The sequence below is a fragment of the Mus caroli genome, chromosome 4 (assembly GCF_900094665.2).
Source record: "Mus caroli chromosome 4, CAROLI_EIJ_v1.1, whole genome shotgun sequence".
NCBI classification, from domain to species: Eukaryota; Metazoa; Chordata; class Mammalia; order Rodentia; family Muridae; genus Mus; species Mus caroli.
The window spans coordinates 99500257-99514823 of record NC_034573.1 but is presented as its reverse complement, the minus strand read 5'-3'; the positions used below and the strand labels follow the sequence as shown (position 1 = coordinate 99514823).

At 43.2% G+C, this 14567-nt stretch overlaps 1 protein-coding gene across 2 annotated transcripts in view; it reads right to left on the bottom strand.

Annotated features, from left to right (window-relative positions):
- Window positions 1-3278: 3278 nt before the first annotated feature.
- Window positions 3279-14567, bottom strand: part of Ndc1 (NDC1 transmembrane nucleoporin) — a 48528-nt gene continuing 37239 nt past the window's right edge. The window contains exons 17-18 of one of the 2 annotated variants that reach the window (XM_021160499.2): window positions 8450-8610; window positions 3279-5600 (exon numbers count right to left, since the gene is read on the bottom strand). In XM_021160499.2, the coding sequence (XP_021016158.1) occupies window positions 5537-5600; window positions 8450-8610 (225 nt within the window). In that variant the 3' untranslated portion in view covers window positions 3279-5536. The remainder of the gene's footprint in view (window positions 5601-8449; window positions 8611-14567) is intronic. The other variant, XM_021160500.2, reaches the window with a different exon arrangement.

Here is a 14567-nt window from a genome sequence, read left to right as displayed (position 1 = left end):
GTTGTGAGCCACCATGTGGTTGCTGGGATTTGAACTCTGGACCTTCGGAAGAGCAGTCGGGTGCTCTTACCCACTGAGCCATCTCACCAGCCCCCAGGTGTATTATTAATATTTAATGATACTTGGCTATATAAAGGGGCATTTCTATCTTTTCCAGGCCTTTTATCTCCAGCATATCTAGCCCCGTACTTTTACAGGTGTCTTGCTAACAGCAAACCGAATTTTAAACTGCTTAATTCTGGTTTTTTGCTTTTTGTTTCTGTTGCTGCTTTTTGAGACAGGGTTTCTCTGTGTAGCTGACTGTCCTGGCATTCACTCTGTAGATCAGATTAGCCTTGAACTCTGAGACCCACTTGTCTCTGTCTCCTGAGTGCTGGGACTAAAAGCATTATGGTTGCTTTATGATCTTTTAATTTCATTCTTTCTAATTTATATTCTTTTAGTGGTTTATCCTTAAATTACAGTGCACATCTTGTATCGTATCAAAGCCCACTACACTGGACACGGTGGCAAAGGCTGAGGTCCGAGGCACTTAGGAGCTTGAGAACAGCTGACTTACACAGTAGGACTCTATCTTACAGACAGCGGGAAGATCTGAGAGCATTTTCACTCCCGAATGCTGACTTACCTGACTTTGTCTGTACAGGCCACTTCTCTACATACTCAAAGCCTGCGGAGACGCTGCGTTCAAGTCAACGCTCATGCTTAGCTTCCCTCTACTATTCTTGCTTCCTTCACCATCTTCCCATTCTCCAGGGGCTGAGGGGTAGGTGTGGGCGCGGGGAAGCTACTTCCTAGGTGAGCTCACGTAAGAACTTCTGGTTTTGTATGGAATGTATTTACACCACCATGTTTGAAGATAAATGCTGAGTATGGGTCCTAGAGATGCAGCTCAGTTGTAGAGTGCTTGCCTAGCACACACAAAGCCTTAGGTTCAATCCTAGCACCACATAGGTGCTCCATGGCCTCAGATGCCTGTAATCCCAGCAGTGGGAGGTGGAGGCAGACAAGAAGTTGTAGGCTATCCTGAGCGACTTGTCTCAAAAAAAAAAAATGCTGAATATGGAATTCTGGGTTAGTAAACTCCGTTCAGGACTAGTTTTTTGTTGTTTCCCTAGAACTTCTGTGGCTTTTTCAAATGTTGTTTGTATGAACAAAAATGAATTCTGTGAACTCTGTGTATTCCCGTGGTTTCCAGTTCTCTCCTGAATCCTAATTTCACTGAGGAATCTTATTTACTTTGGTATGTCTGACAGCTCCATTGGGAAGCCCTCTGCACCTCTGACAGCCTGTTGATTTTGTTGGTTCTTACTGTCTTCCTGTGCCTGGTTACTGTGAACAGTGAGCGCTGTGTTTGAACTGTTGCTTGTGGGAATCAGGGTCCTAGGGTGTTGTTTTCCTCCAGAGGATTCACGATCGCTTCTTCAGGAACCTGGGGGTGCAGGTAGAGATCGTTTAATTCAGCTTGACAACTCCAGTCTTCCTTGGTGTCCTTTTGCAAAAGGACATACAGGTTACTTTTTGAAGGCCTGAGTTCCAAACTTTGTCTCATATCCCGAATCTCTGGGCCCTGTCTCCACCTTGCTCGTATCAATGGAGGTAGTGGGCGTCTCAGAAGCCACACTAGCTCGCTCATGACCTATGGTCTTGCCTCAAGAATAATCAGACACTTGATCCACTTGGACCAATTGCCTTCCGTTAGGAATTCGGCTGGCATTTAGAAGCAGCTGGTCAGTTTCCATTACATGTTAGCTCAGGAACTAGAGGGCAGCTGAGGGAGGAGAAAGCCAGTCAGCAGGACAAGAGAAGCAAGCAGAGAACCAGATACTGACAGTGCTTGAGTTCTTCAGGGGACCAAGATGTGATCTATCCTTGGGCTCACTGACACGTGCTGTGCCTAGAGGATCAACTTTTCTGTTTTTATACCATTTGGGGGTGGAAACTGTCTTGTAGCCAGGAGTAATGATACTTGTGAGGAGGGAACCAATGAACGGAGACAAAAGAATAAACCAATCAAGAGTCAACATGGCTTCAATAAGCCAACAAGTGAAATGCTTGTGACTGAGCAGCCATTTCCCAGTCACTTCTCCACCAGTTGATATCCCATAGGATTTCCAAAACCACGATACCAGCAGGATCAGTATCCAGTAAAAGCTGTGGGTGCAGGCCAGGTGGGACCTAAGCACCCAATGGCAAGCAGCAGCCAGCTACACAGCTGTTCCAAACACAGCAGCGAGGGCTAGCACCAGGACGCCTGAGGATACCAGTTAGTGATGAAGCACTCTGGGAAGCTGCAGTGGACAAAGACAATCCAAACAAACCATCCCTTCATTCCAGGATTGCAGATAAAGGCTTACTAAAGGTACTGACTGCAACCGCGGGGCTCATGGCTCAAGGGGAGGCAAATCCATGCTCAGTGTGATTTAATGCCGACCAGGCCAATTAAATGGCTATTCAATCGGGCAGGTGAGGACACACGGGGATATGGAGGAAGGTTAAGTAAAATGGCAGCTTCCTGTAACTTGAGCTTACTTTTAAGACGAGCAGAAGCCAGGCATGATGAAACACACCTGCATAGAACCTAGAACTCAAAAGGTTCTGCCTTAGCCGGGCGTGGTGGCGCACGCCTTTAATCCCAGCACTCGGGAGGCAGAGGCAGGCGGATTTCTGAGTTCGAGGCCAGCCTGGTCTACAAAGTGAGTGCCAGGACAGCCAGGGCTACACAGAGAAACCCTGTCTCGAAAAAACCAAAAAAAAAAAAAGGTTCTGCCTTCAAATTAATTAGGCTAAAACATTCCTAACAAGTAGAATGGTAGTAAACACTTGCTAGGAATGGTTGGACTGGTGAGGGACAGATGTGCTAAGTGATTGGACTTTAGGGGCTTGGGAGAGCAAGAGACAGTCTTCGTACCTAAAGGTGAAGTTCAAACTGATCTAAGTAAAGCTGGCAAGACTGTCGGCCTGGGGAAGAGAATCTGTTTAGAAATGCTATTTTGGCAAGAAAAGAAACCTGTTAAGAGATGGCTTTCAGCGCCTGTCGTCTTTGTTTATTTAGTTTTTGAAAAAAAGAGCCAAGAAAGACAAAGGGAGAAAGAGAGAGAGAGAGAGAGAGTGTTTCAGAATTCAGGCTCTTTGAAATGACTACCAACACCGATCACCCATCAGCTGAGTCTGGTGTAGAGCGAAAGCTGTTACCTCTAAAGTTAGTCCCCTGCAGGCTTCATAAGCAACAACTCAGCCAAACGGCAATGGCTAATGAAACACACAGAGATTCAGTGTTCGATGAACAGTCTCAGTTAGGAATTGTCACTTTATTTTTCTACCAATTCAGTACTGATGATATACAGAAGGATATAAGCAGACTGCCATAAATACTAACAGGAAGACATACAAGACACGGCGGAAGAAATCAAGCACAGGAACGAGCGTGACTTCTCCATGCCCACTCACCAGGATAAGGGTGAGTTTCCCATCACTCTGCACAAGCAGCCTGTGGCTTTGTGTGTCCCAATAGACACCCCCCGAGGGGCTCAGAGCAGCGTGGTAGCTACGTAGACAGGGACAATGGCTTGTGAAGACTGACTTCAGGCCATGACTTCAGGAGGCTTGTCAGCAGGCTGCAACTTCACCAAAGCAAATGCTTCTCTCCTGCTGCCCTCCCTCAAGTCCTCGTTGCATGCGGGAGGTGCCTTTAAAAAAAAAAAAAAAGGGTGCCCACCAATATACAATGGAGAAAAAGAATGACCCCTCACCTTCCAGGGACAGGTCTGAGGGGATGGCAGTGTCCTGCTCCCCAGCAGGCAGACATGGTGTGGTCAATACCTCAGACACAGCACATCCGGAAAGATTCATATTTCTATCAAATATACTTTCACCCAGAGGAAGTGGGAATGGACCAGACATTTCACAGGAGTAAGTCCAAGTTAAAATGAATGCTCTCTTCAGTGAGCTACACACATGCCACAGTTCTTTATGGAAACACAACATTTAGATTTGTCTCCCGAAATGCTTCAGTCAGAGGCAGCCAGCCAACATAAAAGGCCTATGGCTTTGATTCTGTTATCTAGCCAGGCTCCTCTGAGTATCTGAAGAAACCAACACACTGGAAACCCAACTTTCACAGCAGATCAAGAGAACTTCACACACAAGGTAGAGAGGGGACTTAAAAGACCCAAAACTTAACAGTCAAGGTGAGGAATTGTCCCATAGAGACATTTTTAAGGCTAGCGGGATTCGTTTATAATTTGCCATGTGCTGGTTGAATGGGCAGCAGATCTGGAGCTAAAATACACTACTGTAAAGATGTAATACGTTAATGAAGCCGACAAAGGCTAGGCATACGCATCACATTTAGGACTCATATACAATACTGTGCTGACTTTAAAGAAAAAGATAACAGAAAAGGACTTATAAAGGAGGATCTGGCCCAAAACTGGTTCAATGAATATCTGCCAGCAGGACCTCCCATGTTTCATCTCCAAAGAAATGATCTAATAAGTCATAAAATGACCGCCTGTACAGTACATCCGGGGCGTACCCGCTCCTGCGGAGAGCCTCTGACATTCACCTGCCTAACAGCTGACTGTGTGCTTTTGGCTCTAAAGCTTGACCTACTGTGTTTTAATTAGCCAGTTAACACAGCAGAGGCTGCTTCCCATGTGAAGACAGACTAGACTCACAACATAATTTGACCTGGTAAAGACAAACAGTAGGGAAAGGGAAGTTTCCAGGTCTTCTTACAAAACCTTTCCCCTCATTTGAAAACCTCTGCCAACTGTTTAATGTTATTTCAAAAAAGCAAGCAAGCCTGGCTAGGAAACAAGATGCCCTCATCCTTCAGGAGCATCACACAGTGAACTCAGAGATGTTGCTCTACCGGAATGTGAATGCTTAGTCGTGTACCTTAAGATTTCAATTTTTCTACATTCCTTTATATAGAGTTAACATCTGTAAATCGAGACTCTTTTTGGACAATCATGCAAATTTAATTTGTCCCTGGAAACAAAAACACAACCTAACAGATTAACAAAATATGTCCTGTAGACAACATTTTTACTGTGAGTTTTTCTCCACCGTTACCATTTTTTATCCTTTAGTAAACTAATCTTGAGTTTATGTATTTTGAGTTTACAAAGAGCTAACCTCTTAGAGCGGCTGGGAAAGACCACCTGCTTTAACTTCTGAGCTGGCTCCACTCTTCTCAAAAGTAAATTCTACAAACAATTGTGAATAATCATTATCAAGTTATAAGAGCAAGAGACAGTTCGGCTGCCATAGATGCTCCTGTAAAACTGAATAAAGATTTTATTATACCACACACACAAAAAGCACTGGGTACAGAAAAGGCAGTTTTCGGTTATTCTGCTGAGAATTTCTTTCCATGATTTCTCCCATTAAAGTATAGTTTTCAAAGCGAGCACCACGACAAAGGAAGCATCTAATTAGTCCACTCTCTTCTGATCCAAGAATGCTCAACATTTACTGTCCCATCTGTAGTTGTATCAGCAGGGTAATGAACACAGTTTATATTACTTCACTATTCTTTGAACTCCAAGAACTGCTGAAGTCTTTTCTGATGTTCTGCAGATGCCTGCACAGCGCTAAATGAAACATAAATGCAAAGCATAAGCTTTAGTCTACATTAAGCATATTAAGTGAACCACAGAGCGCAGAGTCAATATTTTTCAAAACAATTAAAAATGAATAGAAATCTTCACTTACTTAGTACTTCTGAAAAAAACAGGATGAAAACATTTTTTAATCTAATGAAGGCAAGGGCTTGCATTGGGCAATGGCATGTTTCTACCTTCTGAAAGACCAGAGCAAATGCAGACTGACAAGTGCAGGCACCGCTCTAACCTGCTCTACTACGGAACCTGCTGTGCAGAGTTCCAGGCCCTGCAGTACATTTTCTGGATTTTATTATTTTATTCAAACCAGATTCAAACATTATCTTTGAATTGTGGAGTATTTGAATTGCCTTTAATATAAAATCCTTTAAACTAAAATGTTTGGTTAAAACACAATAGATTCCATTAATCGTTTTCAAAGGTAACAGCTTGGTGGCTTGGATTTATCTCTCCCTTTGAACATGCACTGTGTATGGAGGGACGAGGTTCTCTCTCCACTCTGCATCACAAAAGCACATCACCTTGGCAGAAGGCAGGCACATACACCCTACAAGGAGGATACAACTTCTTTGCAAACTTTTGGGGTAAAAATTGAACACAATAAAAATGTTGGTTTTCTAGTCCCGTCCCCCCCCCCCCCCAGACAAGGTTTCTCTGTGTAGCCCTGGCTGTCCCAGAATTCACTCTGTAGACCAGGCTGGCCCTCGAACTCAGAAATCTGTCTGCCTCTGCCTCACAAGTGCTGGGATTAAAGGTGTGTGCCACCACACCCAGCAGTTTTCTAGTTCTTAATTAGTAATAGAATCATCACTGAATGATAAAACTCCAGACAGCTGAAGATCACCCTTTTCAGTACCACAAAATTCTTGTTTGAATGTCTTTGCTACAGATTATCCTACAATGCCTCATGATCATTTCTGCTTCCTGACACCATGAAGAAACCTCCAATGGGGCCACTAACAATCAACTTGCTCCATCACTCTCCCCTCCACTAGCAGGTAGAGACTTGCCCTAAGTTCTAAACTCTGCTACTCAAGTACATTTCGCTGTTAGCTGGAAGTAAACCAAATCTGTCTAATTTTGAACTAATGGAGCTGGCTATGATGGCTCACATCTGTAATTCCTGTATTCAGGAGGCAGAGGCAGGCAAATCTCTAAGATCAAGGCTGGTCTGGCCTACATGGCAAGTTCCAGGATAGCTAGGACTACATAGAGAGACCCTGTCTCAAAATATAAGAGGTTACCTTGTCTGCATCTGGTTCTCAGGGTGGAACTCCAGGTAAATAATTAGGTATTATGCAGTCATAATAAAATGTATTCCAGGCTTTTCACATATGCATGATCCCATTTTTTTCTCTACCAACACCAAACAAAGCAAAGTAGGAGCCTGAACACCATCTACAGGTTCAGATCTAAGGGCCAAGGGGCTCACTGATGAAGAGTGCAGACATTCAAGCTAGAATCAGAGTTAGCAAGGTCTGGTGTGAATCCGGGCTCTGTAACTGACTACCTGTGTGACCTGGCCCTGGTTGAGATGCTTCAGGAACTCCCCATGACCCCAGACAGCCAAGTCTGTAACTAGACAACCCCACTCGCTTGCTCTCCACTGTACCACTGTCCTGGTTCTGCTCATCGGTGCCAGTTAAACATAAAATCTGGCTTTCCTCGGAGGAAGAGAAAGGCAGAACCTCAATCTGCCATCTACTACCTTTCTTAGCTAATGAATCCTTATCCCCCCCGTACCTGGCAACTTAGAGGCAAACTAGTGCTGGAAATGGAAAGAGGATAGATAATTAAGAGCAAGCCAGACCTCCTTTCAGGTTCATGTTCTAGCACAGACATACTTTCTGACAAGATTTAACTGCTGCGTCTCCGCTGACACACCTCTGTGTCAATGAGGATAACCCCTGCCTCTCACTAAATTGTTGAGAAAAAATAAACAGAAAGCTACAATCCATGGTCATGGTCATTGTATTGGACAGCATGGGTCTGGACATTAATACACACTTTTTGTTTCCTTTTAGACAATTTAATAAATGTCTCAATGACACAGGGTCATTTACAGTTCTTCTCTATTCTCACACACAACTGATGTGTGCCAGGACTATCTGCTGTTACTACTGCCTTGTGCCACTGAAGTAGAAGAAAACAAGCAGGCAATATACAGTATTCTGTTTGCTGCCTGCATACAGCAAGGCACAACAACCTCTCCTGCCTTCTAGAGCTCATGTCTAATTACAATAAACATAGCTTAGTTAGGAAGCCAGTATCCTTCATCCTGTCCAGCCAGAGCATTTCATGAGAGCAAAGCAGTAAACATCAATGAAACTAAATATAAACAGGCCCGGCGTTTGTGGTTTCTCTCTGGTTCAGTTTCTGAAGGTGTTGTAATCTGCCGGTGTTTGTCCAGCATGATTCACAAAGCGCCACAGCCTCATTTATGGAATATCCTGCTCATCCAAGGAACTGAGGCTCAGCTTCCTTACCAAAATGTAACAAGAAAATTATTTTTGATACTCTTTTTTGGAAAGGCACTAAAGATTCTTTTCTCTTTTAAGGATCTTTGGTGACTTTAAAAAAAGTATGTATCATATACACACCACATTTGTTATTTTACAACTTTTGTCATTTGCAAGAAATCCCCAGAGATAGTCATAAACAAAAAGTTTAAATAAAAATACCAAGTCCATATGTAAGCTCTTAATCCCAGAGACCCATCAAGGACCTAGAAGAAAACTTTCAGTGCACAAGCCTTCTTGTATTAGCTCTTGGAGAACTCCTAAGAGCAGGCCCTCAGTGTGCTCGGATGGGTAACTTACTTCAGATGTTCACCAAACGTGGTGGTTATACGGTAGATAGCGGTTTTCAGGGAGGCCCTGAAAGCAAATCTTAATGTTCTGTAGGACGTGTCCACGAGGCTTCCTGAAGCTCGGGGTGGTTTACTAGAAGCATGAGGCAGCTTGAAGTACTTGTCGACAGCCTAGACCAGAAAGAAAGAAAACACATTAGTTCAGACTAGCACCAAAGGCCGTGCAGGCGAGAAGGCCTGCGATGTCTCGGTGGGTAAAGACACTGCAGCAAAGCCAGATGACCCGGGGTTCACAGGAGTCAATCTCCACAGCCCACACAGGAGCCAACTGACTCTAAAGCTGTTCTCTGACTTCTACAAGCACACTGCATGCACATTCCCACTAAGTAAACAAATGCAAAAAAAAAAAAAAAAGGGAAAATACCAACTTTTTAAGTAAAAAATTTTAAAAAGTCAATCTAACAAATGAAATTGTTATTATTGATTACATATGCATCTACAAAGACATGTGTGTTCTTTAGTGAACCAATCACAATACTTTCAAAACACCTGTTCTGGGACACCCCAAGTTCCATGACCCAGCAGAGCCCCATGACCCCATGCTGTTTGTCACTGGTGACAGGATGACTTTCATCCTTTTCTCTTTCTTTGTGATGAGCAGAGGCCATACACAGTGAAACCAACAGATAGGAAGCGAAAGCTTTAAAAGGCCAAGGACAAATAATAGAATTTAAAAATACCACAACTATTACAGTCAGAGGAGTAAAAGGTAAAGCTGAGGACGTCCGCCTCTGACGGCAGGACGGAGTCCAGTGAGAGCACATCACGCACGTTTATTCACACCAAAGATACAGCCACCAGGAGGGAAACTGCTCCAGCCGTCCTGTTGTCATTTCAAGCCCTTGTGTGTCATCTTGTTGTTCTTTCTTATTTTAGCAGCCTATTTTTGCTCAAGGATAAAACATCCCCTATTCCTGTGGATTTTGATGATAGTTCTTTTGCTTTCTTATACTTTCCGCCCCTTCGCTGCTTTTGGTCTCTATCAGCCACGTTAGAGACTTTCCTCAGATCTGGTGATGCTCAGCTCCTGACTGCAAGTGGAACCTCCCAAGGAGCTAACAGTGATCAGCTGGGCTCTGAGGTGAACTCCACCTCAGTCACGTGAAGTCTTTGTCCCTAGATCACCCTGGGGACAGTCACCCACGAGCCTGTGTGAAAGGTTGGGCCTGTGTTCAGTAGAACTCATCTTGTGCATAATGCCCACACTGGCAGGCCTCTGGCAGGCCGGGCCCATGACCTGGGCTCTAGGGGATGAACCTAGGCTGCAGTGGGAACAGAACAGGTGGCAGCCCAACTGGTTTCGGATTCACCCTCTTTTGGAACCTAACCTTGGTTGGAAAGGTACCCAGAGCTTTCCCACTGCCAACGTAGGACCTGCCTCTGGAATCTGCTAAGCACAACAACTCAACATCTGCTTTCCAGCTTCACAAACTGTGCTGCTATTGATTCCAACCCTGCTTATGGATTTATGTATTTTAACAATAGTAGAATTTTGGAAAAGGAACAAAATTTAATGCATATGTTAAGTCTGCCATGTTAACTTCAAGTCCAATCATTTGTTCTTTCGCAACAATCACTTATTAGAGCATTTCCTGAGGCTGGGGCATACTTGAAATACTTTTAGGCAGTATGGGAGGTAGTGTTCAGAGAAACATTTGAGCAATATTAAGTAACCCCAAGTCATAACAGAGACGTGATTCTCGCTGTGATTTTCTCAGCCATCATTAGTTACTTACTACCTGGATGCACTAAACTTGCTATTTTTATAGTCTAAGGTTACACTACCTCCTGGATTCTCTTAGTGCCACACATCCACATGCATGCATGCACACATGCAGACACATATAGTAGCCTACAAAACACTGACAGAAGAATGACATGACAATGTGAAATAAATATACAAATGTAAGTCAGAACATAAAGGTAGCAAACCTTTAGCATTTTTCAGTTTTAGTCTAAAGACAAAAATAAAAACAAAAATGAACCAAAGTATTACTCTGCTATCCTGGTTGGCCTGGAACTTACTGTGTAGACCAAGCTGACCTGGATCTCAAGACTCCCCTGCTTCTGCCTCCTGCTTGCTGGTATTAAAGGCCTGGGCTACTATACCGGGCTCACATTTTTCAGTTTAAAGGTAAGATTCAACTGAAATGGGAAACTACCCTCTGTATGCATTGAGCTGCCCGACAGCTGCCATGAAAAATCTGAAACACATCTCATCTGTAAATACTGATTTAAAACTGAAGATGTATTCCTAATACACTCAAGGTCACCAATAGTTCTGTTGTGTTTGTACAATCAAAATGCAATCAGTGTTTAAAATTTTAGGATTTTGTTGAAGAAAACACAGACATTTCGTTTGCAATATAGTTACAAATAGTTCCACTGTCAGGGATTTTTGGTTTTTTGGTTTTGTTTTGTTTTTCGAGACAGAGTTTCTCTTTGTAGCTCTGGCTGTCCTGGAACTCACTCTGTAGAACAGGCTGACCTCGAACTCAGAAATCCGCCTGCCTCTGCCTCCCAAGTGCTGGAATTAAAGGCGTGTGCCACCACTGCCCGGCAGTTTTTTTTTTTGTTTGTTTTGTTTTTTTTAAGATTTATTTATATATGTTATGTATATAAGTACACCATTGCTCTCTTAAGACACACCAGAAGAGGGCATAAGATCCCATTACAAATGGTTGTGAGCCACCATGTGGTTGTTGGGAACTGAACTCAGGACCTCTGGAAGAGAAGTTGAAGCTCTTAACTGCTGAGCCATCTCTCCAGCCCCCTCCTTTTTTTAAAGATTTATTTATTTATTTTATGCACTGTCAGGGTTATAAATACAAACCAAGGGACTGATACAAGGACCACATTCACTTCACCACAGTCCCCGTCCTTATCTGGACATCTCTACTACTTGCCATACTCTCATAAATTAAGTTTGGGGCACAAATACCATAAAAGATCAAGGGAAACTGGCATGTACAGTCTCTGAAGAATAGATGATAAACTTATAAAATATTGTTCTTGCTGCTGAGTGACTTACTAGTGGGAACCCACATATATTTTTCTTTCTTCTTAGGAATAGATTGTTTGGGGCTGGAGAGATGGCTCAGCGGGTAAGAACACTGACTGCTCTTCCAGAGGTCCTGAGTTCAAATTCCAGAGGTCCTGAGTTCAAAACCACATGGTGGCTCACAACCACCTGTAATGAGATCTGATGCCCTCTTCTGGTGTGTCTGAACAGCTACAGTGTACTCATATATAATAATAATAAATAAATCTTAAAAAAAAAGAATAGATTGTTCTATGGCTGGCACGTGTGTGTTTTCATGTGTATGTATGTATTGTTCTGTCAGAACTATTTATCATGTATGTGAATCACACATATGACATAGTGCCCATGCGCAGGTCAAAGTACGGTGTCAAGACTGCACTTTCCACACTAAGACAGTTTCTCACTGTATACGCCAAGCTAGATGGCCAACAGACTTCCAGGAATTTTCCAGTCTCTGCCTCTCATCTTGCCATAGGCATACTGAGATTAAAGCTGTACACTGAGGCTGGAGAGATGGCTCAGAGTTAAGAGCACTAGCTGCTCTTGGGAGACCAATGTTCTATTCCCAGCACCCACAGAACAGCTCACAACCTTTTCAACTCCAGTTCCAGAGAAGCTAGCACCCTCTTCTGGCCTCTGTAGGCACCAAGCATGCAAATAGTATACAGACTACATGTAGGCAAAAGTATCTATACACATAGAATAATTTTAATTTTTAATTATGAAAGTGATACACATTGCCATACTCAGCTTTACATGGGTTTGCACTACATAACATGCTTAAACAGCAAGTGCTTTACAAACCCATCTTCCTAGACCTGTGTTTTAGTTAGAGCGTCTTTCCATGTTTCTAAAGCTAGTCTATATCTCAATGTGTATGTAGCACATTGGCTGGCATCAAACGAGCATTTCTCCTGTCTGAGCTGCCCATGAGGTAGATTACAGGCATGCGCTGCCATGCTTGATTCCCAAATTTTAAAAGATAATCAATGTCCCAATCATTAAATTTCAGAACCATGCTGCCAAACTCAACCGCTATTCAGACATTGCTGCCGAGCACTTGAAAACTGACAGCACTGAACTCAGATGAGCTACAGTAAGATACACAATGGATTTCCAAAGACAGAGTGAAGAAGAGAATAAAAAATACCTTATTAACAACTGTACACAGCTGGGCGTGGTGGCACACGTCTTTAACCCCAGCACTCGGGAGGCAGAGGCAAGCGGATTTCTTAGTTTGAGGCCAGCCTGGTCTACAGAGTGAGTTCCAGGACAGCCAGGGCTATACAGAGAAACCCAGTCTCGAAGAAAAAAACAAAACAAAACAAAAAAACAACAACAACAAAAATTGTACACTGATCACAGTAAAATGACTGAGCTAAGTAAAATAAATCAACACGAGTTTGAATTATTAACAGCTGCATGCTGTTGATACAGCTTCACAAAGCTGAGCTGCTGCTGCCCGACTGCATCCTCCTGCTTTGTCTAAGCAACCACTAAGTAGAGCAGCATTCCATCCGCTGCCACCATCAGCACAAGATTTTTGTTGCTGTTTTGACAACAAACAAACAAACAAACAAACAAACAAAACCCTGAATTCAAGGCTAGAGAGATGGCTCAGCAACTTGCTGTTCTTGCAGAGGACTCAGGTGTGGTTCTCAGCACCAACACGGCAGCTCCCAATCATCTGTTACCCCACTTCTGGGCACTCTGACGCAATGTGCTCTTTTGGCCTACACAGACAAAGAGCTACACATGGTGCTCACATGCACATGCAGGCAAAGCATCCATCCGCGTGTAAAATCCATACGGAGCACTTTGTTTGCTTGGTTTTGAGAAGAGGGTCTCTCGATGTGATCCTGGCTATGCTGGGACTTGCTCTGCAGACCCAGCCTGCCTCTGCCTCTGCCTCACATGTGATGGATGAAAGGTGTGCACCAGCACACTCCGCTGAAGACATTCTTAAGAGCTGCACTACCAACTGTCCTTTATGAATGATAACCATAAAGACCTGCGTCCAAACTTCTTATATAGTTTCTTGGAAATGCACAAATATCATATAATTTTAACATTCTTACCAGAAATGGGGGAAATTATTATTAAGGGGGAAATAATTCTTAGGATAGCAACAAATTGTTCAAAGGACTAGAAATGTCAAATCACTATGCCCTCACAATACACCTGCCCTTGAATTTTTGTTTTTATTTGTTTTTGTTTTTTTGAGACAGGGTTTCTCTGTGTAGCCCTGGCTGTCCTGGAACTCACTCTGTAGACCAGGCTGGCCTTTAAGCCAGAGGTCCACCTTGCTCTGCCTCCTGAGCACTGGCAGTAAAGGTCTACTCCACCACTGGGGCCACTGTCCTTAGATTTTAAAAGGAGTCACCCCATCTAATGTATAACTGCAAGAGACTGACTTTATTGAAGTTTTTTAAGTAAATTGTTTTTTGAAAGGCTTCAAATTGAGAATAAAACCACAACACTGTCTCGGAAAACCAAAGAAAAAAAAAGGAATAAAACCACAAAAGCACCAATCTCTGTGTGTATGGGGCATGTATACATGAGTGTATGGACGTGCACACTTGTGAAAACTTGGGGTTTTCCCTCAGTGGCTTTCCATCTTGCTATCTTATCCTCTCTCCAGCAAGGATGAGGTTACAGACGTATGAGCCATGCCGGGCTTTTCTCCTGGGCCCTAAAGATCCAAATTCAGGAGCCAAAGCTTTTACAGCAGGCACACATTGACTCCAGTCCAAAACAATCTTCAGTTAAAACTGCTCAAAAAAGAAATGCATCAGGGTTAAAGAAATGAACTAATTATTCTTACCATCTCTAATCCTTCTTAATCTCCATGCATAACAAAGGACAGGGAATTCTCAGGTTCAGGGACTTCAAAACAATATTATCTACAGAGAAATTAAACCCATTGTCTTTTCTTATTTTAACTGCCTTATCCCCAATTCTGGGAAAAAACAAAACCAAACCACCACCACCACCACCACCACCAGCACCACCACCACCACCACCA